Genomic DNA, 27,173 nt, shown 5'->3' on the forward strand with positions numbered 1-27,173 from the left:
TTTCTTGGGAACAGGAACAATGGTGGCCCTCTTGAATCATGTGGGAACAACAGACTGGTATAGGGATTGATTGAATATGTCCGTAAACACACCAGCCAGCTGGTCTGCGCATGCTCTGAGGGCGCGGCTGGGGATGCCGTCTGGCCTGCAGCCTTGCGAGGGTTAACACGTTTAAATGTTTTACTCACCTCGGCTGCAGTGAAGGAGAGTCCGCATGTTTTCGTTGCAGGCCGTGTCAGTGGCACTGTATTGTCCTCAAAGCGGGGAAAATTTTATTTAGTCTGCCTGGGAGCAAGACATCCTGGTCCGTGACTGGGCTGGTTTTCTTTTTGTAGTCCGTTTTTGTAGTCCTTTTTGTAGTCCTTTTTGTAGTCCGTGATTGACTGTAGACCCTGCCACATACCTTCCGGAGACACCTGAAACCCCACCTCTTCAAGGAATACCTAAGATAGGATAAGTAATCCTTCTCACCCCCCCTCCCCCTTAATGATTTAGATGCACTATTGTAAAGTGGCTGTTCCACTGGATGTCAGAAGGTGAATTCACCAATTTGTAAGTCGCTCTGGATAAGAGCGTCTGCTAAATGACTTAAATGTAAATGTAAATGTACCTCGTGTCTGAGCCGTTGAATTGAGATTCTACTTTGTCTCTATACTGACGCTTAGCTTGTTTGATAGCCTTGCTGGGGGAATAGCTGCACTGTTTGTATTCGGTCATGTTTCCAGTCACCTTGCCCTGATTAAAAGCAGTGGTTCGCGCTTTCAGTTTCACGCGAATGCTGCCATCAATCCACGGTTTCTGGTTTGGGAATGTTTTAATCGTTGCTATGGGAACGACATCTTCAACGCACGTTCTATTGAATTCTCACACCGAATCAGCGTATTCGTCAATGTTGTTGTCTGACGCAATACGAAACATATCCCAGTCCACGTGATGGAAGCAGTCTTGGAGTGTGGAATCAGCTTGGTCGGACCAGCGTTGGACAGACCTCAGCGTGGGAGCTTCTTGTTTTAGTTTCTGTCTGTAGGCAGGGATCAGCAAAATGGAGTAGTGGTCAGCTTTTCCAAAAGGAGGGCGGGGCAGGGCCTTATATGCGTCGCGGAAGTTAGAATAACAATGATCCAAGGTTTTGCCAGCGCAATCGATATGCTGATACAATTTTGGGAGTCTTGTTTTTAGATTAGCCTGTGGAGCCTATACCCTCTCACTTGGAATCATGTAACCCAAAAAGTGTTAAACATGTCCAAATATATTTTATATTTGAGATTCTTAATTGCCTTGATGACAGCTTTGCACACTCTTAGCACTCTATCAACCAGCTTCACGAGGTAGTCACCTGGAATGTATTTCAAATAACAGGTGTGCCTTGTTAAAAGTTAATTTGTGGAATTTCTTTCCTTCTAAATCCATTTGAGCCAAACAGTTGTGTTGGGGTGGTATACAGAAGACCAAGTCCATATTAAGGCAAGAACAGCTGAAATATGCAAAGAGAAATAATAGTCCATCATTACTTTAAAATGTGAAGGTCAGTCAATCTGAAAATGCAAAGTGAAAACAGCATTGTTGTATGTGCTGCATTTACCATGCAGACTGAACACAATTGTCTCGTGGTCGAGGAACAGAAAATGCGCTCCTTGAGTGACGGGGCGGGTCTTGGTCTGTGGCGGGTCTATATCGCCCAACCCTACACAGACAATTCTTGTTGCCTCTTCAAAATGTTCCAGGAAATACAAATCACAGATGCATTCGGTTTGTGCCTTATGATAAACTTCTGCAAATGTATAAATTGGAACTGCTGAATCCTATTTTAATGTCTGTATTCCGTTATTCCGTCTGTGCTCTCTGCATCGCAGATTTATATAGGGCCCTAAAGACTCCACAGACCTTCTTACATCAGAGACATCAGTCAGGAATTTAAAGCTTGGTCGCAAATGGGTCTTCCAAAATGAACAATGACCCCAAGCATGAGGTCAGGGCTGTGATGGCCACTCCAATACCTTGACTTTGTTGTCCTTAACCTGTTACATCTATGGGGGCGCTATTTCATTATTGGATAAAAAAAAACGTGCCCGTTTTAAGCGCAATATTTTGTCACAAAAAGATGCTCGACTATGCATATAATTGACAGCTTTGGAAAGAGAACACTGATGTTTCCAAAACTCCCAAGATATTGTCTGTGAGTGCCCCAGAACTGATGCTACAGGCGAAACCAAGATGAAACATCAAACAGGAAATGAGCAGGATTTTTGAGGCTCTGTTTTACATTGTCTCCTTATATGGCTGTGAATGCGCAAGGAATTAGCCTGCCCGATCTATCGCTTCCCCAAGGTGTCTGCAGCATTGTGACGTATTTGTAGGCATATCATTGGAAGATTGACCATACGAGACTACATTTGCCAGGTGTCCGCCCGGTGTCCTCCGTCGAAATTGGTGCGTCATCTTCAAAGGCACGTCTTTTTCCAAGCGATTCACAGGAGAAAGTAGACATTCACGAACGATATATCAATGAAGAGATATGTGAAAAACACCTTGAGGATTGATTCTAAACAGCGTTTGCCGTGTTTCAGTCGATATTATGGAGTTAATTTGGAAAACAGTTCGCCATTTTGATGACTGAATTTTCAGGGTTTTTTGGTACCCAAACGTGATGTACAAAACAGAGCGATTTCTCCTACACAAAGAATCTTTCAGGAAAAACTGAACATTTGCTATGTAACTGAGAGTCTCCTCATTGAAAACATCCGAAGTTCTTCAAAGGTAAATGATTTTATTTGAATCCTTTTCTGGTTTTTGTGCAAATGTTGCCTGCTAAATGCTACGCTAGATGCTACGCTAGCTATCAATACTCTTACACAAATGCTTGTTTTGCTATGGTTCAAAAGCATATTTTGAAAATCTGAGATGACAGTGTTGTTAAGAAAAGGCTAAGCTTGAGAGCTAGCACATTCATTTCATTTGTGATTTTCATAAATAGTTAGCGTTACGTTATGCTAATGAACTTGAGGCTATAACTGGATACAGGTTTTTTTCATAGCCAAACGTGAACAAATCGTAGCGATTTGTCCTACACAAATAATATTTTTTGAAAAACTGAACATTTGCTATCTAACTGAGTCTCCTCATTGAAAACATCTGAAGTTCTTCAAAGGTAAATGATTTTATTTGAATGATTTTCTTGTTTTTGTGAAAATGTTGCTGGCTGAATTCTAGGCTTATAACTATGCTAGCTATCAATACTCTTACACAAATGCTTGTTTAGCTATGGTTGAAAAGCATATTTTGAAAATCTGAGATGAGTGTTGTTAACCTCTTTAGGCAACCCGACGCGCTTGCGTCCCACCTTGCCAACAATAAATGCAAATGCGCTACACCAAATGCTAATAGCACTCGTTAAAACTCAAACGTTCATTAAAATTCACATACGGGGTACTCAATTTAAGCTACACTCGTTGTGAATCTAGCCAACGAGTCAGATTTGAAAAATGCTTTTCGGCGAAAGCATGAGTAGCTATTATCTGATAGCAGGCAACACGCCGAAATACCAGAAGGGGACGTAAACAAAGGAATTAGCGTAGCCGGCGCTACACAAAACGCAGAAATAAAATATAAAACATTTATTACCTTTGACGAGATTCTTTGTTGGCACTCCTATATGTCCCATAAACATCACTATTGGGTCTTTTTTTCGATTAAATCGGACCATATATACCCTAAATATCGATCTATGAAAAGTGTGTGATCCAGGAAAAAACAGCGTTTTAAAACGCAACGTCATTTTTTAAAATTAAAAAAGTCGACGATAAACTTTCACAAAACACTTCGAAATACTTTTGTAATCCAACTTTAGGTATTAGTAAATGTTAATAATCTATCAAATTGATCACGGGGCGATGTGTATTCAATAGTTCCACGTCTTGAACTCATGGTCGAAAATTTCTCCTCCAAAACATCCTGTCGGAGACCGGAAGGAATGGACTCTCTCTTACTCGTTTGACCAAGAAACAAAGCCCAGGCAATTGACAAGACTGGCGACATCGTGTGGAAGCTGTAGGACTTGCAATCTCAGCCCTATGTAATTTGGTTTCCCATAAACAATACATGCAAGAGGCGCATTGATACTTTTTCCAGTTTTCAGTGATCAGTTTTTCTTGCGCTTTTCGATGAAACACAGGCTCTGTTATAGTCACAGCCGTGATTTAACCAGTTTTAGAAACGTCAGAGTGTTTTCTATCCACACATACTAATCATATGCATATACTATATTCCTGGCATGAGTAGCAGGACGCTGAAATGTTGCGCGATTTTTAACAGAATGTTCGAAAAAGTAGGGGGTAGGCTTAACAACAAAAGTCTAAGCTTGAGAGCAAATATATTTATTTCATTTCATTTGCGATTTTCATGAATAGTTAACGTTGCGTTATGCTAATGAGCTTGAGGCTATATATAGGATCCCGGATTGCTTGACGCAAGAAGTTAAGCAATTTTGCAACAACTTTGGAAGTATGCTTGGGGTCATTGTTCATTTGGAAGACCCATTTGCGACCAAGCTTTAACTTTCTGACTGACGTCTTGAGATGTTGCTTCAATATATCCCCATAATTTTCCTGCCTCATGATGCCATCTATTTTGTGAAGAGCACCAGTCCCTTCTGCAGCAAAGCATCCCCACAACATGATGCTGCCACCCCGTGCTTCATGTTGGGATGGTGTTCTTTGGCTTGCAAGCCTCCCCCTTTTCCTCCAAACATAACGATGGTCATTATGGCAAAACAGTTCTATTTTTGTTTCATCAGACCAGAGGACATTTCTCCAAAAAGTACGATCTTTGTCCCCATGTGCAGTTGCAAACCGTAGTCTGGCTTTTTTTAAATTGCAGTTTTGGAGCAGTAGCTTCTTCCTTGCTGAGCGGCCTTTCAGGTAATGTCGATATAGGACTCGTTTTACTGTAGATAGATACTTTTGTACCCATTTCCTCCAGCATCTTCACAACGTCCTTTGCTGTTGTTGTGGGATTGATTTGCACTTTTCGCACCAAAGTATGTTCATCTCTAGGAGAACTCTACAAAGAGAGACTACTACACCAATCGGAATTTGACAATCTTTCCAACAAACAAAAGGAGCAGCTTTTGTTTAAATTGAGGCAAAATTTTTATGAACACCGAGAGAAAGCTGGCAAGTTGGTCTCAACAGCTTCGACAATCCGCTGCTAGCAGCACCATACCTGAAATCTGTGTTGCAGTTGATTTAACTTCTACCAATCCCAAAGAAATCATCAATTTAAGCAATTATTTTCTGCTCTTTACTCGTCAGAGGCTCTTTCTTACATCTCGTATGCATGTATTTCTAGACAATCTGGACGTCCCCTGCCTCAATTCAGATGTGCAAACCAACATGGAGTGTCAATAAGTGATGAAGCTACTCTGGCAACCCAGTCCATGCAGAGCAGTAAAGCCCCTGGGACTGATGACTTCCCTATTGAATTTTATTAAACCTTCTCCTCTAAATTATCCCCTATTCTCAGCTCAATGTACAATGAAATCCGTTCTAGTCAGAAACTACCACAGACACTTACCCAGGCGACAATTTCGGTTTTGCTTAAAAAATACAATAATCACCTAGACTGTGGCTCATACCACCCTATAAGCCTTTTGGGCTGTGATTATAAAATTCTCACTCAGGTCTTCTCGTGCCGTTTAGAGACAGTGATGCATAATATAATTAACTCTGACCAAATCAGATATCTCTCAGGTAGGCAATCTTTCTATAATATGCGCCGGCTATTTAATGTAATGTTCTTTATCCTCTACAGCCAGAGGTTGTCATCTCTTGATGCTGAAAAGGCTTTCGACCGAGTTGAGTGAAAATATCCATTTACACTATTAGAGAAATTTGGGTTTGGCCCGTCATTCCTTTCCTGGATTAAGATTTTGTACTGGCTTCTGTTCGCACCAACAATGTTACCTCCAGCTACTTCCCTCTGCACAGGGGGGCCAGGCAGGGTTGCCGTTTCCCCATTTCCTATTTGATATGGCTATTAAGACTCATGCTATTGCCCTGCGGGCGAAGGAGAGGATTAAGGGAATATTAAGGGTCAACATAACTCACAAGGTGTCCTTATTTGCAGACAATCTTTTATACATCTCTAACCCTGTGGAGCCTATACCCTCTCACTTGGACATGCTACAAGGTTTTGGGACATCCTCTGGTTATAAGTTAAACCTAACAAAAAGTGCGCTCCTCCCCATTAATCAGTTGCAGAAGGAATTGGGTACGCCAATTTCCCATTTAAGGTGGAACATCAGGTATTAAAGGTCACACGCTCATTTAAGGCTCTGTTTAAACATAACTTCAAAACAGTCCTGTAGCGCACTAAGCAGGATTTCATAAGGTCGCATTAATTCTGTTAAGATTACTGTACTACCTAGGTTTTTGTACTTATCCCAAATGATTCAAATGTTTCTGCCGAAGTTGATGTTCAAACAACTGGACAGCTACATTTCCAACTTCATTTGGAATAAGTCAAATCCACAAATGAGAAAGGCGGGCTGGGCCTTCCCATAATTTTTTTACACTACTACCGATCAGCAAATATTGTGTTGTGTTGGAAGATATTTGCTGGTTTCTACATTTGAAAACAAGAATGGCCCAACTTGAGCCATCATGGAGTTACAGTCAAGCCTTCCAACTTCTCCGGTCTCTCTCCTGTGCTCCCCAATGACCATGAAGCTTGGCACCCATGTTTTGAACTTCATTGTTAAGAGCTCACTTAAAATCTGATCCCAATTCCTAAGACACTTTAGCCTTTAACATGCAAGTGTCTTCTATCCATTAACATATAAATCATCTCTTCCCAGCCACAGATTGACACAGCATTCCAGTTCTGGCATAGGAATGGTCTGGTGTTTTTTTGTGACCTATTTGTTGATAACACATTTGTCTCAGTCCATAATATTCTCTATACCCACTTTAGACACCTGCAAATTCGCAGCTTTGACAAAAAACATTTCCCTTAATTTCCACTCGAGCAAATTAAGTGTCCAGTTGAGAGGTGCTTAGATCTTAACCCTTATCTGAAGGGCACAATCTCCAGATTATATGACATAATACAGAATATTAATCCACCTTCCTTTGCAAATACAAAATCTGCATGGGAGGCAAGAGAAAGGTGGCGAGATACCCGATGATATATAGCAATAAAGTATTGAACGTATCCATACATTATTTTGCATAAGGCATGAGCTTATTCAGTTTAAGGTTTTGCACAGTCTCCATTTCTCAAATGACAGATTTGCAAAATTATACCCAAATGTTGACCAAGTGCTTGAGATGCCACCAGAGTCCAGCGACTGTGGGACAAATGTTTTGGTCATGCCAATCTTTGAGTGGCCTCTGAGACCCCATTTTTTAGGCACACTCACATATGTGTAATACAACTGTTAGCCCTAACCCAGTCACTGCCATTTTTGGGGTACTTCCCCTAGACCAGAATGCTACCACTCATCAGGCAAATGCAAAATGCCTGCTAGCTCGCTGCCTTGTCCTCTTTCACTGGAAGTCTGCAAAGCCTCCTTCCTTTATGCAGTGGGTTATGGAGGTGATGTCATCTCTGCCTCTGGAGAAGGTTATGTACACTGTGCATGGGTCCCGACAAAAGTTTGATTTAGGCTCTCCACTTATTAATGGGAACCAGGTTGTCTTTTACTTAGTGTAACTTGCATAGTTTCGGTAGAACATGTCTGTTCTAGTGGTGCTGATAAGAATTTTGAAAGAAACAAAAACAATGGAGAAAAAAGTTCACTGTTTCTGATTTTCTTTCCTATTTGCATGCTTTTCAACCGATCGCTGCCTGCACCCGCATGCCCGACGAGCATCACCACCCTGGATTGTTCCGACCTTGAATATGTGGACACCTATAAGTACCTAGGTGTCTGGCTAGACTGTAAACTCTCCTTCCAGACTCATATCAAACATCTCCAATCTAAAATCAAATCAAGAGTCGGCTTTCTATTCCGCAACAAAGCCTCCTTCACTCACGCCGCCAAACTTACCCTAGTAAAACTGACTATCCTACCGATCCTCGACTTCGGCGATGTCATCTACAAAATAGCCTCCAACACTCTACTCAGCAAACTGGATGCAGTTTATCACAGTGCCATCCGTTTTGTCACTAAAGCACCTTATACCACCCACCACTGCGACTTGTATGCTCTAGTCGGCTGGCCCTCGCTACATATTTGTCGCCAGACCCACTGGCTCCAGGTCATCTACAAGTCCATGCTAGGTAAAGCTCCGCCTTATCTCAGTTCACTGGTCACGATGGCAACACCCATCCGTAGCACGCGCTCCAGCAGGTGTATCTCACTGATCATCCCTAAAGCCAACACCTCATTTGGCCGCCTTTCGTTCCAGTACTCTGCTGCCTGTGACTGGAACGAATTGCAAAAATCCCTGAAGTTGGAGACTTATCTCCCTCACCAACTTCAAACATGTGCTATCTGAGCAGCTAACCGATCGCTGCAGCTGTACATAGTCTATTGGTAAATAGTCCACCCATTTTCACCTACCTCATCCCCACAATTTTTATTTATTTACTTTTCTGCTCTTTTGCACACCAGTATCTCTACCTGTACATGACCATCTGATCATTTATCACTCCAGTGCTAATCTGCAAAATTGTAATTATCCGCCTACCACCTCATGCCTTTTGCACACAATGTATATAGACTCCCCTTTTTTTCTACTGTGTTATTGACTTGTTAATTGTTTACTCCATGTGTAACTCTGTGTTGTCTGTTCACACTGCTATGCTTTATCTTGGCCAGGTCGCAGTTGCAAATAAGAACTTGTTCTCAACTAGCCTACCTGGTTAAATAAAGGTGGAAAAAAAAGAAAAAAAAATGTAACTTACTTTTATAGATGCCTTGGTGGATGGATGGTTTGGAGGGAGGAGGGAGGGAGGGAGGGAGTGAAGGGTATGATGGATGGATGTACTGTTTTTGTTATTATATGTGAAACTCTATAAATAAAGTGACAAAAAAAGGAGAAATAAGAAGTGGAATAGAGAGGGACAGAGATGGTATGGAGAAAGACCATAAGAGCAGGTCCTAAGCAGAAAGGTGGAGGTGTGTGTATGTGCCTGAGAGCACCTTACTGCTTTCTTCCCTAGGGGAAGAATATCAATATGCAAGAGCCCTAGACAACACTATGATGTAGATGAAATTTACTGTCAGTCTCTCTCACTGAAAGAGAACACAAACCTGCGCTGTCTACCTCTCCTCTCTTATATGTTGCAATGTTGGGCAAATATCTAATGCATGCTAAACTGATGCTGCCATGGTAACCCTTGCACAGACATACAGGATTTGGACTCAGCACAGAGAGAGAGTGTAGTGGGGCTGAATGGGCTGCTGGACTGTAATCCTCAGAAAGGGACAATTCCAGTAGACCCCCTTGTTAGAGCCAAATTCCCGTACTGTCAGTCTCACTATAAATGTTTATGATTTGCATAAATGGAGTCAGGAAATATTGACGTATTAAATATAACATGAATTATGGAGTATGGTTGATGAACTCATATTTTTGGTATTTAAAAGCAATAGTCTCTCTCTCCTGGGCACACCCCTTTTTTTCTACATGTTCCCCTTCTGGGTTTGGCCGGTGTCGGCAGTCATTGTAAATAAGAATTTTTTTCTTAACTGACTTGCCAAGTTAAATGACCACTAATACTTGGAACTAAGAAAGCTGCTACTAGTCTATACTCTTTTGTTTACCATTTAAATCTGATCGCTTTGACTTTGATCATGGATGGAAAATACATTGTTTTTAAACTATTGAAGCTTTTGAGTCTACTTTGTTTGCTTTGTAAGTGCGTCTTAAAGTGGCATCACATACAGTGCCTTCAGAAAGTATTCATATGGGCGGATCTAGAATGTTGGCTGTCAGAAGTATAACAATGTAAACTTACTTTTAATTAATCTGTCTGGATATTTCAAGACATGACATATGGGTATAGTGAGATACCCAATGGGCTGGACAATTCTCTTCTCATCACTCATCCTGAAAAAATGTATATTAAAAACTTGGAAATCAATTCAACTGCCATCATTAAAACAGAAAAATCGAATTATTTTGTTATTAAAATATTGAAATAGCTTTGGAGAACGAGAAAAACTAAATTGGTACAATTTAAGGCCATTTGGCAAACAATGCAGGCACTAGAGATGGAGGTGTGAGCGTGCAGGTCTGGTAGAGGAGATGAGATGTTTGAGTACGTCTGTTGTGTATGTTTGTATTTGGTGCGTAACTCACATTGTTGCGTTACAGCCTGAATTCAATTTTTTTATTTATAAAAAAACAACATTCAAAATAAAATACAGGAATATCTATTCACACCCCCGAGTCAATACATTAGAATCACCTTTGGCAGCGATTACAGCTGTGAGTCTTTCTGGGTAAGTGTAACAGCCTTGCACACATGGATCAGCATTGGAAATTAACACGTACCACTCACAGGTAGATTTTGTCATTGGCGGGTAAGAATATCTATTTCACCAGCCATGTTGGCAGGTGGAAACAGAGCATGTGGGAACAATTGTTTTTTTATTGTTTTTATTGTCTTTTTTTATCCAAAGCCCACATGTAGAGAAGTTGGTTGTATTGACAAGGCTACTAAAGTGTGACTTTGTCCACGTGTTTCTTGGCCAGTTATATAATTTTGTTCACAGAGCCATGCTACCACATGAAAACAGACACACTGATCTACACACAAAACCCCATAGTGTCAGTGGAATTATGTTTTTAGAAATGTTTACAAATTAACAAAAATGCAAAGCTAAAATGTCTTGAGTCAATAAGTATTCAAACCCTTTGTTATGTCAAGCCTAAACTTCAGGAGTAAAATGTGCTTAACACTAGAACCGCTGGGCGTCGACGGATCCCCATTCAAGCTAATGACTGCAACATTACAACAGTATAATTCATATATTTCATACAGTGCATTCGGAAAATATTCAGACCTCTTCCCCTTTTCCACATTTTGTTACAGCCTTATTTTCAAATGGATTAATACTTTTTTTTTTTACCACAATCTACATACAACACCACATAATGACAAAATGAAAACAGGTTAAGAAATGTTCGCAAATGAATAAACAATTAAAAACAGAAGAACCTTATCTACATAAGTATTCAGACCCTTTGCCATGAGACTTGAAATTGAGCTCAGGTGCGTCCTGTTTCCATTGATCATCATTGAGATGTTTCTACAAATTGATTGGAGTCCACCTGTGGTAAACCATGCAGTACAAGTAAGTTGTCAAAGGCCAAAACAGCAATCATTCACTGTGCGTAACATGAAGCCTTCAAATAGGAATTCAAATGCCCTGAGAAAGGAAATGAGTTCCCAAAACAAAGTACACTCAAAAAGCTGAATTGATGAGCATAGGTTGCTGAAGGTGGGAGGCCGCTTATCCTCTGCCGACCTGTCAAGACGAAAAACATCCTCTCATCATCCCACGGACACACCATGTCGCCACTCTGCTGGTTAGACATTATCACGAGCAAGTGGCTCACCGTCATTTTTCAGATGGAGCTATTCAAGCAGCAGGATTCTAGATCATTGGGAGCAAAGGTCTGGCCTCTGGTATCATCCACAAGTGTGTCACTTGCCACAAGGTTAGAGGGAGGTTAGTTGAGCAAAAGACGGCTGACTTGTGTGCAGACAGACTCGCACCGAGCCAACATTCACCAGCGTTGGACTTAATGTGTTGGACTATGGAAAGACCTAACTCGTCGCACTAGTGGTAGTGCAGACCCCAAGTGCTGGGCGGTACTCTTCACATGTAAGTCTATTGGAGCAGTCCATATTGAGCTCATCGAATCCATGTCCACATCCAGCTTCATCAAGGCGTTTTTTCTCCATCTGTTGTCCAACAAAAGTACTACGCTCTGATCAAGGTACAAACTTTATAGGTGCCAGCAAGGAACTGGGAATCGACACAAATGACTCAGAACTGAATAAATACCAAATAGACAAGGGATGTACTTGGATATTTAATCCCCCACACACGTCTCACATGGGTGGTTCTTGGGAGACACTCATTGGGGTTGCCAGACGCATCCTGGATGGTATGCGGTTTCAGACGGGCTCCACTCCTCTCACGAGGTCTTGAGCACTTATGTCTGAAGTTTTGGCAATAATCACTGCGAGACCCCTAGTGTCAGGGACATCCTGCGATTCAATGTTACTGACACAATCAGCACCTTCTGGATGCTTCCATATGAACAGTGAACAATTTATTTAAAATAAAAAAATCTCTTCTCATATTATATATATATATATATATATATAGTATGGATAGAGATCCATTATCTATATATACAGTGCCTTGCGAAAGTATTCCAATGTTGACCTAAATGACTAATGATGATAAATACAATCCACCTGTGTGTAATCAAGTCTCCGTATAAATGCACCTGCACTGTGATAGTCTCAGAGGTCCGTTAAAAGCGCAGAGAGCATCATGAAGAACAAGGAACACACCAGGCAGGTCCGAGATACTGTTGTGAAGAAGTTCAAAGCCGGATTTGGATACAAAAAGATTTCCCAAGCTTTAAACATCCCAAGGAGCACTGTGCAAGCGATAATATTGAAATGGAAGGAGTATCAGACCACTGCAAATCTACCAAGACCTGGCCGTCCCTCTAAACTTTCAGCTCATACAAGGAGAAGACTGATCAGAGATGCAGCCAAGAGGCCCATGATCACTCTGGATGAACTGCAGAGGTCTACAGCTGAGGTGGGAGACTCTGTCCATAGGACAACAATCAGTCGTATATTGCACAAATCTGGCCTTTATGGAAGTGGCAAGAAGAAAGCCATTTCTTAAATATATCCATAAAAAGTGTTGTTTAAAGTTTGCCACAAGCCACCTGGGAGACACACCAAACATGTGGAAGAAGGTGCTCTGGTCAGATGAAAACAAAATTGAACTTTTTGGCAACAATGCAAAACGTTATGTTTGGCGTAAAAGCAACACAGCTTTTCTTCAGCAGGGACAGGGAAGATGGTTAAAATTGATGGGAAGATGGATGGAGCCAAATACAGGACCATTCTGGAAGAAAACCTGATGGAGTCTGCAAAAGACCTGAAACTGGGAAGGAGATTTGTCTTCCAACAAGACAATGATCCAAAACATAAAGCAAAATCTACAATGGAATGGTTCAAAAATAAACATATCCAGGCGTTAGAATGGCCAAGTCAAAGTCCAGACCTGAATCCAATCGAGAATCGGTGGAAAGAACTGAAAACTGCTGTTCACAAATGCTCTCCATCCAACCTCACTGAGCTCGAGCTGTTTTGCAAGGAGGAATGGAAAAAAATGTTCAGTCTCTCGATGTGCAAAACTGATAGACATACCCCAAGCGACTTACAGCTGTAATCGCAGCAAAAGGTGGCGCTACAAAGTATTAACTTAAGGGGGCTGAATAATTTTGCACGCCCAATTTTTCAGTTTTTGATTTGTTAAAAAAGTTTGAAATATCCAATTAATGTCGTTCCACTTCATGATTGTGTCCCACTTGTTGATTCTTCACAAAAATACAGTTTTATATCTTTATGTTTGAAGCCTGAAATGTGGCAAAAGGTCGCAAAGTTCAAGGGGGCTGAATACTTTCGCAAGGCACTGTACATGCATACATACACGAACACACGCTGCACATATATCAGGGAACATATCGGAATCGGCCGATACTAGCTAACATCGGTCGATCTGCAAAACAGATGTCAAAGGTGATGTGCAAACCTATATAAATGTAGGTACGTGCCGTAATGACGCCACCAAACATTTTGCGCTACATGTGCAACACAGCATTCGTAACCTAGTCCACAATGTCCGCTGTGTGGCTCGAGCAGTCAACAAGTCAAGCAGTCATTTGAAAGAGTAAGAAAAGACCAAATCCATCAAAGCCAAGATAATGGAATTCATTGTCCTTGACAATCAACAGATCTCGGTCGTGGGTGAATTTGGCTTTCGCCAACTGGTCGAGCACCGGTAACAAGCTACAAAGTGCGCTATTTTTCAGATGTTGCACGGAAGACAAGCAGCTGAAAATGACCAGCCAGTCGGGCTTGTGGTTAAAACCTTTCCCAGTACTGACAAAAAGGTCAGGAAAGTAGAACTAACAATTGTCACGCAGGGGACTGCTGGTGTTTTTGAGAACTACTGAACGTAACGCGCCAATGTAAACTCAGATTTAAAAAAAATATAAATATGACCTTTATCAAACAAAACATACTTGTATTGTGTAACATGAAGTTCTATGAATGTCATCTGATGAAGACCAAAGGTTAGTGACTCATTTTCTCTATTTCTGCTTTTTGTGACTTCTCTCTTTGGCTGGAAAAAATGGCTGTGTTTTTCTGTGGCTTGGTGGTGACCTAACAATCGTTTGTGGTGCTTTCGCTGTAAATCCTTTATGAAATCAGACACTGTGGCTGGATTAACGAGAATTATATCTTTAAAATCGTGTAAAATACTTGTATGCTTGAGGAATTTTAATTATGAGATTTGTTGTTGTTTTGAATTTGGCGCCCTGCACATTCACTGGCTGTAGAATCGGCTTCCTATTTCGCAAAACAAATCATGCTGCCAAACATACCGTCGTAAAACTGACCATCCTACCGATCTGACTTTGGTGCTGTCATTTACAAATAGTCTCCAACACTCCACTCAACAAATTGGATGCAGTCTCTCACAGTGCCATCCGTTTTTTCACCAAAGACCCATTTACTACCCACTACTGCGACCTGTACGCTCTTGTTGGCTGGCCCTTGCTTCATACTCGTCGCCTAACCCACTGGCTCCAGGTCATCTACAAGTCTCTGCTAGGTAAAGACCCGCCTTAGCTCACTGGTCACCATAGCAGCACCCACCTGTAGCACGAGCTCCAGCAGGTATATCTCACTTGTCACCCCCAAAGCCAAATACTTCCTTTGGCCGCCTTTCCTTCCAGTTCTCCGCTGCCAATGACTGGAACGAACTGCAAAAATCACAGAAGCTGGAGACTCATATCTCCCTCAATAGCCTTAAGCACCAGCTGTCAGAGCAGCTCACAGATCACTCCACCTATACATATCCCATCCAACTACCTCATCCCCATACTATATTTATCTTGCTCTTTTGCACCCCAGTATCGCATTATCGCATTATGTTGTCCAGGTCGCCGTTGCAAATGAGAACTTGTTCTCAACTTGCCTACCTGGTTAAATAAAGGTGAAATAAGTAAAGGCGTCCGCATACTTTCCATCCGAAAGTTAGGAACAGTTTGTGCATATTATAACGACATTGTGAAGTTTTTGTTCATTTGTCTCCGTCAAGGTTTTTTTCGGGCAAGCCAAAGTCGGTAGCCGAAGTCTACGCTCTTCCATCGGTGATTGGGCAACAGCAGAAATTCTACAATGCCGTGAGTGCTGTCATTTAACGAGAGACGAATAGTTTAAGCAAATGTTTTCACTTGAGAAATATTGCACCAAACATCTGAGTGAAATGTTAAATTAAATGTTAAATTACGCAACTAAGTAGTGATGCACCGATATGACATTTTTTGTCCGAAACGATATTTTCCTTGCCAAAAACCACTATAGATATTTGAAATTTTAACAGCCTTTTAAGCATTATAGTACAGTTAAATAGATAACACATACATGGACGCAGCAGTCTAAGGCACTGCATCTCAGTGCAAGAGGTGTCACTATAGTCCCTGGTTCAAATCCAGGCTGTATCACATCCGGGCCGTGATTGGGAGTCCCATAGGGCGGCGCACAATTGGCCCAGCATCGTCTGAGTTTGGCTGGGGTAGGCCGTCATTGTAATTAAGAAATTGTTCTTAACTGACTTGCCTAGTTAAATAAAGGTTACACACACACACGGACCAAAAAATGATTTTGTTGGCATTTACGCATGTCCCCATTACCGGTAATACAAATCAAAACCTATTTCTTTCACTTACTTGCTGTGCTGTTTCATTGTTCAGTCACTTCATTCTCAACCAGGATTTCATCATAAGTTTCAGCTCTGTTCGTTGCCTCTCTTCCTCGTTGTGCACTGTTACTGTGTCCATTTAAATCTTGTCCAGTTGTGTATGTAACATTGCAATTTGTTTTTATGAATGATTCAGTTATCTTAGATTAATTCTGACAATTTTGAGGCAGTGCCCAACTCGCCAGGGCATCTCAAGTTGGACAAACAGTACTATTGCTACTTTGTTCTCCTTTTTCATGTGAAAGTTTTTTGAGGAAGTATGTGAGCACACTCGTTCGGTTCACCTAACGGAGTTCGGCTAGGCATCAGCCGAACCGAAGCATGCTGACCAGGGTTTGGAACCAAAATAACTTAAATCGTTTTGTTTTGAACAGAACCATTCTGTTTTTTGTTCTGTTCCACTGTTCCGACCAGAAAGTTCTGCACCGTTTCAAATGCAAAAAAAGTAACTTTTTATAATCGTTCCTTTCTATTCCTTTTTTAAACCTCAAATAATAATACATATATAAATATATTTTACATTTAGCTACTTCACCAATGGATAGAGCAGCTTGATATGGGATGGGCAAGCTATGTACATGCATTGGACAGACAAGTGTAGAGATGTGACTGAAAATGTTGTGGGTGAGGAGAGCGCTGGGCATCTTGTTATGACATGCATTATCTGAATTGTACCCACGGAGGAGCGACTTCTATGAAGGAACTTTGAACTTCAGAGATTTGGCTTAAATAACATTGGACCAGAACTAGCCTTTGATCATGACTCAGTTCCATGCCACATACTCTCAGCTGGAGCTAGACCAGGGTTCGCTAGCTAGCGAACAAGCTTGTGTGTGCAGAGCGGCACCATAATTCAAATATAAAACACAATTTGTAGTTAATGTGAAACGTTACCTATTGTATCCTTAACTAGCATTGAAAAAGTTAATTGATTCTTATTAAAAATCTCTCCCCCTAATTCTATCATGCTTGTAACGTCAGTAGCTACAATAGACTAAGCTTCGGAGGGAGGGGAGGGGCAGGTAGCCTACACACACAGGCAAAAATGTCTCTATTTTGTCTGTTCTTTTCTCTGAACCGGTTCCAATCCCTGATGCTGACGGCTTAACAATCAATAGCCACACACAAACAGGCCAGTGTAGCAGGGAGATAGCGGGGTCATCCTATGAAAAGTGCTGGTCTGATGAGAAAGGGAGCCAGCTGAGTATCTGAAAGGGAAGGTAGAGAGAGGGGATGAGTGTCACAATGTAAAGCATGCAGCCAGGCAGTGACTGGCTGGATGACTGGGGAGCACATTGTGCATCACGTGTGTCTGTCAAAGGCAGGCAGAGGAGTGGGTGATGGGAGACACACCAGTCCAGCATCTCAATGGTGCTTCCTCTCCTCTGCTCAGCAGCAGTAGAGTTGTGGATGTGCTTTACCATCTAGCTAGCAGCATGGCTCTGCTCAGAGACAACAAGCCTTCCAAAAACCTCGTTGGGCTAGGTGGGACGCAAGCCAACATCCGGTGAAATCCCAGAGCGCGTAATTCAAAATACAAAATTCGTAATATTAAACATTCATGAAAATAGAAGTGTCTTACATCGTTTAAATTGTTAACTTCTTGTTAATCCAGCCGCTTTGTCAGATTTCAAAAACGCTGTACGGCGAAAGCACACCATGCGATTATCTGAGGACAGCACCCCGCATACAAAAAAAGCAGAGGCGTCACGAAAGTCAGAAATAGCGATAAGATGAATCACTTACCTTTGAAGATCTTCCTCTGTTTGCAATCCCAAGGGTCCCAGCTACATAACAAATGGTCCTTTTGTTCGATGAAATCCTATATATCCCAAAAGAGTCAGTTAAGTTGGCATGCTTGACTGAGTAATCCACCAGATTCCCTCGTTGAAAATGCATACAAACGAATCCCAAAAGTTACCAATAAACCCCACAATACTACAGCCAAAATGGGAGCCAGCTAATTTTTCAAAAAACAAGCATGATACTCTTTCTAAAGACGGTTGACATCTACTGGAAGCCCTAGGAACTGCAATCTGGGAGATATTTCCATTTTAAATGGTGTCACTTCAACAACAACAAAAATTCCCGGATAGATTCTCCTCTGGTTTTCGCCTGCTAGTTATTTTAACAGTTTTGGAAACTTTACCGTTTTCTATCCAATACTAATTATATGCATATCCTAGCTTCTGGGCCTGAGTAACAGGCAGTTTACATTGGGCATCATTGATCCAAACACTGCCCACAAGCCTTAATAAGTTTCAAAGGAAGATTAATAAGTGAGTGAGTGAGTGAGTGAGTGAGTGCTAGAGCTGGGTGATATTGCCAAAATATCATATCCCGGTATTTTTCAGCATTTTATATTTTTGAATAACAATTCTCAATTTCTGCATTTCCTGCACTCATTTGAGAATTTCCACACTGCCACAAAGGGCTGCACGATATTGACACATTTTTTTGCCTTATTTTTAACCAAATGTTGCAATTGCAATTTGACTTGTGATTTAGATCAAAACACCTGATTGAACTGTTGGAATCATGGAAATATGTTTATTCTAACTATAGTTAGAATATAAATAATAGTAGGCACTTTGAATACAGTGTTATTTGACATGAAAATGCCAGGGATACGTTTTTGTGACAGGGTAGGAACCAAAATGATGGTCAGTGTTTCCTAGGGGACCCTATAATTTTTGGCCACATTGACATGTTTTTTTCATGTAGCCAACATATTCATGCTTTGCCTATAGATGTTGATGATACTGTTGCACAAACAACATGCTGATTTAGGCCTACACCAGCACTTTTTTCAGGCTGTATTAGCTATCTGTTTGCTCTGACTCAGTACATTTTTTTAGCTAGCTTACCAACTAATTAGCATTAGCAGCTAACATGACTTGGCTAAAACTTGCTAAGTAAAGAAACACAAACAAAGAGTGGATTTATATTAAGAAGCCAAGTGGAAACAACACTGTCATCAACATTGCTGCATGTGCTGCATTGACCATGCAGATTGAATGCAAGTGTCTCGTGGTCAAGCAACAACAATTGCGCTCGAGCGACGGGCAGGGCTAGATCTGTGTAGAAAGCGGCATGAGGAGAGAGTGGAGAGGGATGACTCAAGTAGCAGTGTAAACTATAGAAATGGACGTTACACACGGAATATCACATTTAATAAACCAAACATTCAAAATACCGTTATAGAAGGTAGAGTAAAAACCCAAACCGGTCTGTGCATCAATACCTGTATATAGTAAAATACAGTATGATTCCCAGCCCTAGTATGGCTCTATAATAGGCTCTGAAAAACTGTGTGAATGCCTTCCTACACTACCCTACAGTATGTGCGTATGCTACATTGACTGGGTTGGAATGTGTAGCTTATGCTATCCTATGCTTTTAAGTGGGAATTGGTCCAGCTGAAGCTGATAGATGACGTAGCTGAAAGCTGATATATTAGCCAAAAGAGCAGAGGTGGTAATGCTGTAGCATGCTAGCTCTGTCATTAAGGAAATATGAACAAGGGTTCCCAGCAGTGATGGTCCGTAATGGCTGCACTGCATACAGCATCAGTGACTCTGGTAAGCCAGTCAGGAAATTGATGATTGCGAACGCGCCCCCTTAACCTAACCTACATCACTCAGGCACGTCTGCCACTGCCTCCCTCTGCCTGTGCTCACACTGGTGTAATTTATCCTTAAAGTGAGGAGCCAGGCAAGCCACACACGAGGTAGCGCAGACACACACATACAAACAAACTCGTGCAGGGCCCTCTCAGTTAGACACCCCGACAACATTACACACAATGTGGAATACAGTCACAGCCATACACGTGTTCAACATTGTAATAAAACACAAACACCAAAAATCTTATAGTAGCCAACTAACATATTACACAGCTATTTGCATGCTGTAACTGTAAGGACACACACACGCTTGTACTCTTACTGTACAAACAAAAACAGATACAGCTCCACCTGCTATAAAACTAGAGTGGGGTTTGAACAGCTTCCCCTGGCCAGATTGCTATGGGACCGACTAGAGTAGTAGAGGTGAGTGTGTGCTATGACGCTAGGTCTTACCTGTCAGAGATGTCATGGCTGGCTGCTGCCGTGGCTCCGAGCAGTCCTAGAGCTGCACTCCCCAATGCTGCCTCCATGATACTGGCTCACTGCAGGAGTAGCCTGCCAGAGAGGGAGGAGAATGTGGAGAGGTAGGTGAAGAGAGAGGGGAGGGAGAGAGATGGTGTGAAGAGGAAGGTAAAGGGGAAGATTGACAAGGGACAAAGATAAGAGAAGATTAGAGAGAAAGAGAAGCAGTTGTGTGTGTGTGTTTGTAGCCTGGGGATTATATCCAGCAAGCAGCAGAAGAAATGCATTTAACCCCCGCTATTCTGGAAGAGCAACTCCAACAAGTTACAATAGATAGCTATGGAGCAGGTTTTCTGTTAGGAAATTGTGGCACCAGACATTTTAAAAAGCAGTATTTTAATTTACCTGACAAGCATATGGGTGTGTAACCTAATTAGGGTGTCCACCCACGGTGGTTAGAATGATAGAAATAACATTTAGAATATGGTCATTCATATTAACAGAACATGCAAGTAGAGGACGTAACGATGCCCGGTCCCTTCTTACCAAATTCTGAAGATAGAATAACTGTCCACATGTACTTTTCCTCAGCCAACAAGACAAGTAATGAGCAGCAAAAGCACTAGCTTATGTCAATCTACTCTCCCCCATTGTTTAAAAGTTAACCTATTCTATTGGTCAGCTTGTCGAGAAAGAAATAGCCTATTCCAAAACAGACTCTCGGATAGTTGCCTTACCGAGACAATAAGACCACACCTTGTGCTGTGGACAATAAAAGGCCACTTTAAGGTGAGTATATTTCAGTGTGTAATAAAGGCCTTTTGTAGGGGAAAACAAATTTTGATTGGCTTAGCCTGGCTCCCCAGCGTGTCGGCCTGGCTGCCAAGTGGGTGGACCTATGCCCTCCCAGGCCCACCCATGGCTGCACCCCTGCCCAGTCATGTGAAATACATAAATTAGGGTGTAAAAAATGTATTCATCAATAAAATCTTTGAAATTATTGCGTTCATATTTCAGTTCAGTATATTTAAGACACCTGGTAATTCCATCAATTACGAGGCTAAAAAGCATTATTCCTGTCTGGTCCAGCGACAGTGGGTTTGTGCCCATAGGCCGGTGATGTAAGGCAGGTCCTCACCAGACAACAGGCCTACAAGCCCTCAGTCCAGCCTCTCTTAGCCTATTGCGGACAGTCTGAGCACTGATGGAGGGATTGTGTGTTCCTGGTGTAACTCGAGCAGTTGTTGTTGCCATCCTGTAACTGCCCTGCAGGTGTGTTCAGATGTACCGATCATGTGCAGGTGTTGTTACACGTGTTCTGCCACTGCAAGGACGATCAGCTGTCCGTCCTGTCTCCATGTAGCGCTGTCTTAGGCGCCTCACAGTACGGACATTGCAATTTATTGCACTGGACACATCTGCAGTCCTCATGCCTCCTTGCAGCATGCCTAAGGCACGTTCACGCAGATAAGTAGGGACCCTGGGCATCTTCATTTTGGTGTTTTTCAGAGTCAGTAGAAAAGCCTCTTTTGTGTGCTAGGTTTTCATAACTGTGACCTTAATTGCCTACCGTCTGAGGAAAAGGGATGCTTCTTTATTTGCTGAGTTTATAGACAGGGAAAACCAGAACCAAATTAATTGAGAGGTACGAGGTATTTGAGGTAGATATGTACATGAAGGCAGGGTAAAGTGACTAGGCATCAGGATAGATAATGGTAAGACTAAAATAAATAACAGTCACAGCAGAATATGATGTGTAAAAGTGTGCGTGGGTGAATATGTGTTTGTGTTGTGCCGGTATGCATGCATATGTAGTGTATGTGAATGTGTGTGGGTTGTGTGTGTGTGTGTGTGTGTGTGTATATAGTCTGAGTGAGCATTCGGTCCGTGCAAGATAGGGTCAGTGCAATTTAATTAACTATTTAGCTTTCTCGTGGCTATTTAGCAGTGTTATGGCTTGGGGGTAGAAGCTGTCTCAGAGTCTGTTGGTTCGAGAGCTGGTGCTCCGATACCATTTGCAGGAAGATCGTCAAGTTAATATTCCGTTTATGGCAGGGGTTCCCCAACTTTTTTGGCCCGCAACCCCATTTTGATATCATCTGAAAAAGGTGATGTAATGTAATCAATGGCCAATGTTTACTTTTTAAATTTGGGCTATGACCGTCTATTACAAATCAGTGTGACAGTACTTTTGACAGAAGGAATTATGGTTTGAAGTGACAAACGCTTCAAAAGGTATTGGGAAGTTGGAAAGCAGTAGCGCTAAGTGAGTAAAATCACTGAGGAAACCAGGAAAAAAAGGCCATATTACAACCTTTGTTGTGATAATTAGGTTGTTTGCTCTATAACCTGTTAGTTCATATGCCTTGCCAATGCCTTGCCCAAGACAATAAGAAAACACAGTGGCAGAAAAATTCAACCACACCTTTGTTTCATCACAAAACCGGAGAGAAACATCTGTCCGGTGAAGTCAGCAAAGCATATTGCATGAAACAGTTACATGACCTTCAGCATAGTTAAGGATTAAGACATTTTCAGACTACTAACCAACTATTGGTTTAGAACCACGGAGAATTACCGCAAGTCGCAAAGAAAACAGGAGCTACCTCAACTACTCCAGAATAATTTCAACTTAAATATTTACAGTGAATTCGGTAAAGTATTCATACCCCTTGACATTTTCCACATTGTTACATTACAGCCTTATTCTAAAATGAAATAAATACAAAATCCTCAATCTACACACAATACCCCATAATGACAAAGCGAAAATCGGTTTTTAGAAATGTTTGCTAATTTATAAAACGTGTTTCCATTTCTACAGATTGATTGAGTCCACTTGTGGTAAAGTCAATTGACTGAATATGATTTGGAAAGGGATACACCTGTCAATGAGGTCTCACAGTTGACAGTGCATGTCAGAGAAAAAACCAAGCCATGAGGTTGAAGGAATGGTCCGTAGATCTCCGAAACAGGATTGTGTCGAGGCACCGATCTGGGGAAGGGTACCAAAAAAGTTTTGCAGCATTGAAAGTCCGGAAGAACACAGCGACCTCCATAATTCTAAAACGGAACAAGTTTGGAACCACCAAGAATCTTCTTAAGAGTTGGCAGTCCGGCCAAACTCGATCAAATGGGGAGAAGGGCCTTGGTCAGGGAGGTGACCAAGAACCCAATGGTCACTGACAACGCTCCAGAGTTCCTCTGTGGTGATGGGAGAACCTTCCAGAAGGACAACAATCTCTGCAGCACTCAGCCAATCAGGCCTTTATGGTAGAGTGGCCAGATGGAAGCCACTTCTCAGTAAAAGGCACATGACAGCTCACTTGGAGTTTGCCAAAAGGCACCTAAAGGACTCTCAGACCATGAGAAACAAGATTCTCTAGTCTGATGAAACCAAGATTGAACTCTTTGGCCTGACTGCAAAGCGTCACGTCTGGTGGAAACCTGGCACCATCCCTACGGTTGAAGCATGGTGGTTGGTACCCTTCCCCTCATGCTGTGGGGATAGTTTTCAGCGGCATGGACTGGGAGACTAGTCAGGATCGAGGGAAAAATTAATGAAGCAAAGTACAGATCGAATATCCCTGGAGAGACCTGAAAATATACGTGCAGCGACGCTCCCCATCCAACCTGACAGTTCTTGAGAGGATCTGCCGAGAAGAATGGGAGAAACTCCCATAATACAGGTGTGCCAAGCTTGTAGATTCATACCCAGGAAGACTCAAGGCTGTAATCGCTGCCAAAGGTGCTTCAGCAAAAAGTACTGAGTAAAGGGTCTGAATACTTATGTAAATGTGATTTCAGTTTTCATTAGTAACACATTTGCAAAACCTTTGACATTATTGGATAGTGTGTAGATTGATGAGCGGGGAAAAAACAATTGAATCCATTTTAGAGTAAGGCTGTAACGTAACAAAATGTGGGAAAAGGGGTCTGAATACATTCTGAATGCACTGTATACATAATCAAAATCACCTATGCTTAGTCTAATACAGTGAAAATTAAAAGATACCAAACATAATTTAGTCCAATCAACATAAGCTAAATATGTGGCTTTTCTTGGTTCTGATGCATGTGTGTGTGTGTGTGTGTGTGTGTATGCAAGTAGAAAAAAACATGTTGGCTGACCCTAGTTGTAGAGAAACGCCAATGCCATCCTCCTCTCTTTCATGTTGACGAAACGGTCTATAACTGTCATACAGTAAACGCTTTTAGCTTTTGTTGTCCTAGGCTACCTAGCTAAATTGCTTGCTCGCTAGCCTAACTTCCTTTCATGGGCAACGATGAGCCAGCTATTTAACATTAGCCCACTACATATTGAACTTTCATCCTCTCAGGCCCGGGGCACATTGTTTGAAGTTATGGTTGGATCAGTATCCCTGTTATAATCATTGGCCAGTACGGAGAATGAAGAAAAACAACAAGTTTAAATCCCTATCTCAATCCATGGCTAATTTAGGAAAGGGACAATTTTAGCTAGCTTGCCACCGGAAGACGACACAACAAGAATAAGACAATTCATGGTGTTTCTGTCAATTACGTTTTGCTTTTGATGTAATTGGTTTGAAGCCAAATCCAAACTGGTTTCCCTTGACACTTTTTCTTGGTGAGCCAGGTCCATTCACAGTTGTGTTCGCTCAGTTTAGATCAACACTGATTGCCTATTTTTTTTAATACTTAGCTTTTTATCAAGGGATGCCAAATGCTCGCTGGCTTTCCTTGCATTCAACACTACAGACAGCTTCAGATAGATGGGCTACACATAGAGACAGAGGGGGCGCTGTGTTCTCCAGTGAGATATATTCAGCCTCTTGCGACTTGAAGGAAAATTATGAAACACAGATGACAAATAAAATATTACACATGTTTTTGTTGGGAGGGATCCTTACTTCCCTTGGCATCCAAGAATGCATACCACTGTTCAAATCATCATCAGGCAATCATTTTGAATGATATTCTGTGTAGAAAATAACATTGTGTAGAAAGGTCGCTAATTTGAATCCTGGAGCCGTCTAGGTAAAACATATGTTGATGTGCCTTGTGCAAAGCACCTAACCCTAATTACTCATTTACAGCCGCTCTGGATAAGAGCATCTGCTAAATTACTAAAATGTATAGTATGTGTGTGATAGAGACCAAAACTGAGAATGTATGTGTGTGTCAATGTGATGGAGAGAATGCATGTGTCACACAGAACATTTATATTATCAAAAGGATTGTGTGTGTAAGAATGGATGTGATGTGCATGACAGAAAATGTGTCAGTGTGTGTGTGTGCTTGCTTGTGTGTGTGCGCCAGTGAGGCAGGCAGGCAGCGAGGGGCCAAGCGGACTGGGCTTCACACAAATACCTGACGCAGCAGAATCCCCATAAAGTGAACGACCTTGCCGGAGGACAGTGCATCTGCTCCTCCAACAGCACCCCATTCCATGGACACAGAATCTCAATACACACTGGATGTCTGGATTAACACCACTGGGAGTACAGAGGGTGAGGGGAGGTGTCGATCGAAGAATGGGACGAACAAAGAAATTCAAATCTCTGCAGATGACTTTGGGAGTACATTGCATTTTGGATAATTAAATATGCAGTGGCCATGCGAAGGCACACTGGTTACTCTTCAGGAAAATCAAAATCAATACTTGGATGATCCCCTCAGTTAAAAGAACGTAATACAATATATTCACAGGGATTGAGAAAGAACTGTGTCAGATGATATTTAGTTGACATCCCTGGTAATACAGTAGGCCTATATTCATAGGGAAAGAAGTGTTAGAAAACATAGAAACCATCTGATTCGCAATTACCTCATCTCAAGTAAGAAGCAAATTTATCTCTGATGTTGTCATCTTTAATTGACGTCCCTGCTAACACAGCAGGCCTATGCAGAGCAATAGTAAAGCATCAACTCCGGCATGGCTCATTGGTCAAAACCTATGGGTAATGGAATGTTTTTTTATTATTGGATGTTTTATTTTATATTTTATTTTATTTATTGGATAAACTTTGATCAGCTCACGCCACTTTTTGTGAATTCTGAAGTCTCTATGTAATCAAAACAAGCACAGATCTCAGAGTTCATAAAGGTCATGCTAACTGACTGATATCTCATTGAAAAAAATGTATAACATCTCCTAAGCCTGTGTTAACCTCAGACCTTATTTTTGGTGTTTATCCCAAAACCCCATTCTTTCCACATTCATTTCCCCCATAGGAAGGGCTGAGCGAACCAGAGGTAACTAATTACTGTTCTTTTAGGACTACAAACTGGTGAGCTCTATACCCATTGAGAAGTGTTTTGAAGCACAGAAACTTCTGGTTCGTAATGACCACCAGTCACTGTCTCAAGTAAGAACGATTTTCTCTGAGATTGTCATCTTCAGTAGATGTCCCTGGCATTTAATCATGTCTGACGAGCCAATTCTCCCCTTCACTCTAGCCCTCTATCCAGCTGGAAATTAGTCAGACCTGACATTTGCATTACGATACCCGCCGTTTGCCATTTAATGAGAAGGAAATCACGCTACGGTTGGGCTAATTGGGTGACTCAAAACTGATCCATACAACCTCTTGTATATTTCTGGCCTACTCACCGCCTTTAGTGCTTTTCAGAGAGCTTAAGATTGTGTTTGCGATCTTATAAACAGTATTTGGGAAAATGTTGTGCGGTTTGCTCTAATCAGACCATCATTCAGTGGAATGAATATAGAAGGTGGGAGGCACAGCTAAAATGCCATGAAGAGAAAATAGTTGCCGTTTCTGAAGCTACTCAAAGATGGCTATTCAAACATTTTAATATTTCAACACACGGACAGGGAAATATCACCAATTAGACAGTATATGGAAATAAATGGCTGCAGCATAGGGCTTACAGTGTTTGATAGGCAATGCAAAGACATGATATGATGCCATCAGATCCTTCACTGTTGATCCTTCTTCGAACAAGCCTCTCCCTGACAAGTGACAGACTAAGAATGAATATCCTGCGATTTCTGAACGTCTCACAAGAAAGAGGGTTGACACCCACCATCTCAGATTTTT

At 41.6% G+C, this 27,173-nt stretch overlaps 1 protein-coding gene across 1 annotated transcript in view; it reads right to left on the minus strand.

The window, feature by feature from the left end:
- LOC135550803 (rho GTPase-activating protein 32-like) overlaps window positions 1–27,173 on the minus strand; it is a 242,205-nt gene that overhangs the window by 146,840 nt on the left and 68,192 nt on the right. Inside the window, exon 2 of the mRNA XM_064981925.1 lies at window positions 20,122–20,223. Coding sequence (XP_064837997.1) covers window positions 20,122–20,198 — 77 coding nt within the window. The 5' untranslated portion in view covers window positions 20,199–20,223. The remainder of the gene's footprint in view (window positions 1–20,121; window positions 20,224–27,173) is intronic.

The sequence above is a fragment of the Oncorhynchus masou genome, chromosome 12 (assembly GCF_036934945.1).
Source record: "Oncorhynchus masou masou isolate Uvic2021 chromosome 12, UVic_Omas_1.1, whole genome shotgun sequence".
Classification (NCBI taxonomy): domain Eukaryota; kingdom Metazoa; phylum Chordata; class Actinopteri; order Salmoniformes; family Salmonidae; genus Oncorhynchus; species Oncorhynchus masou.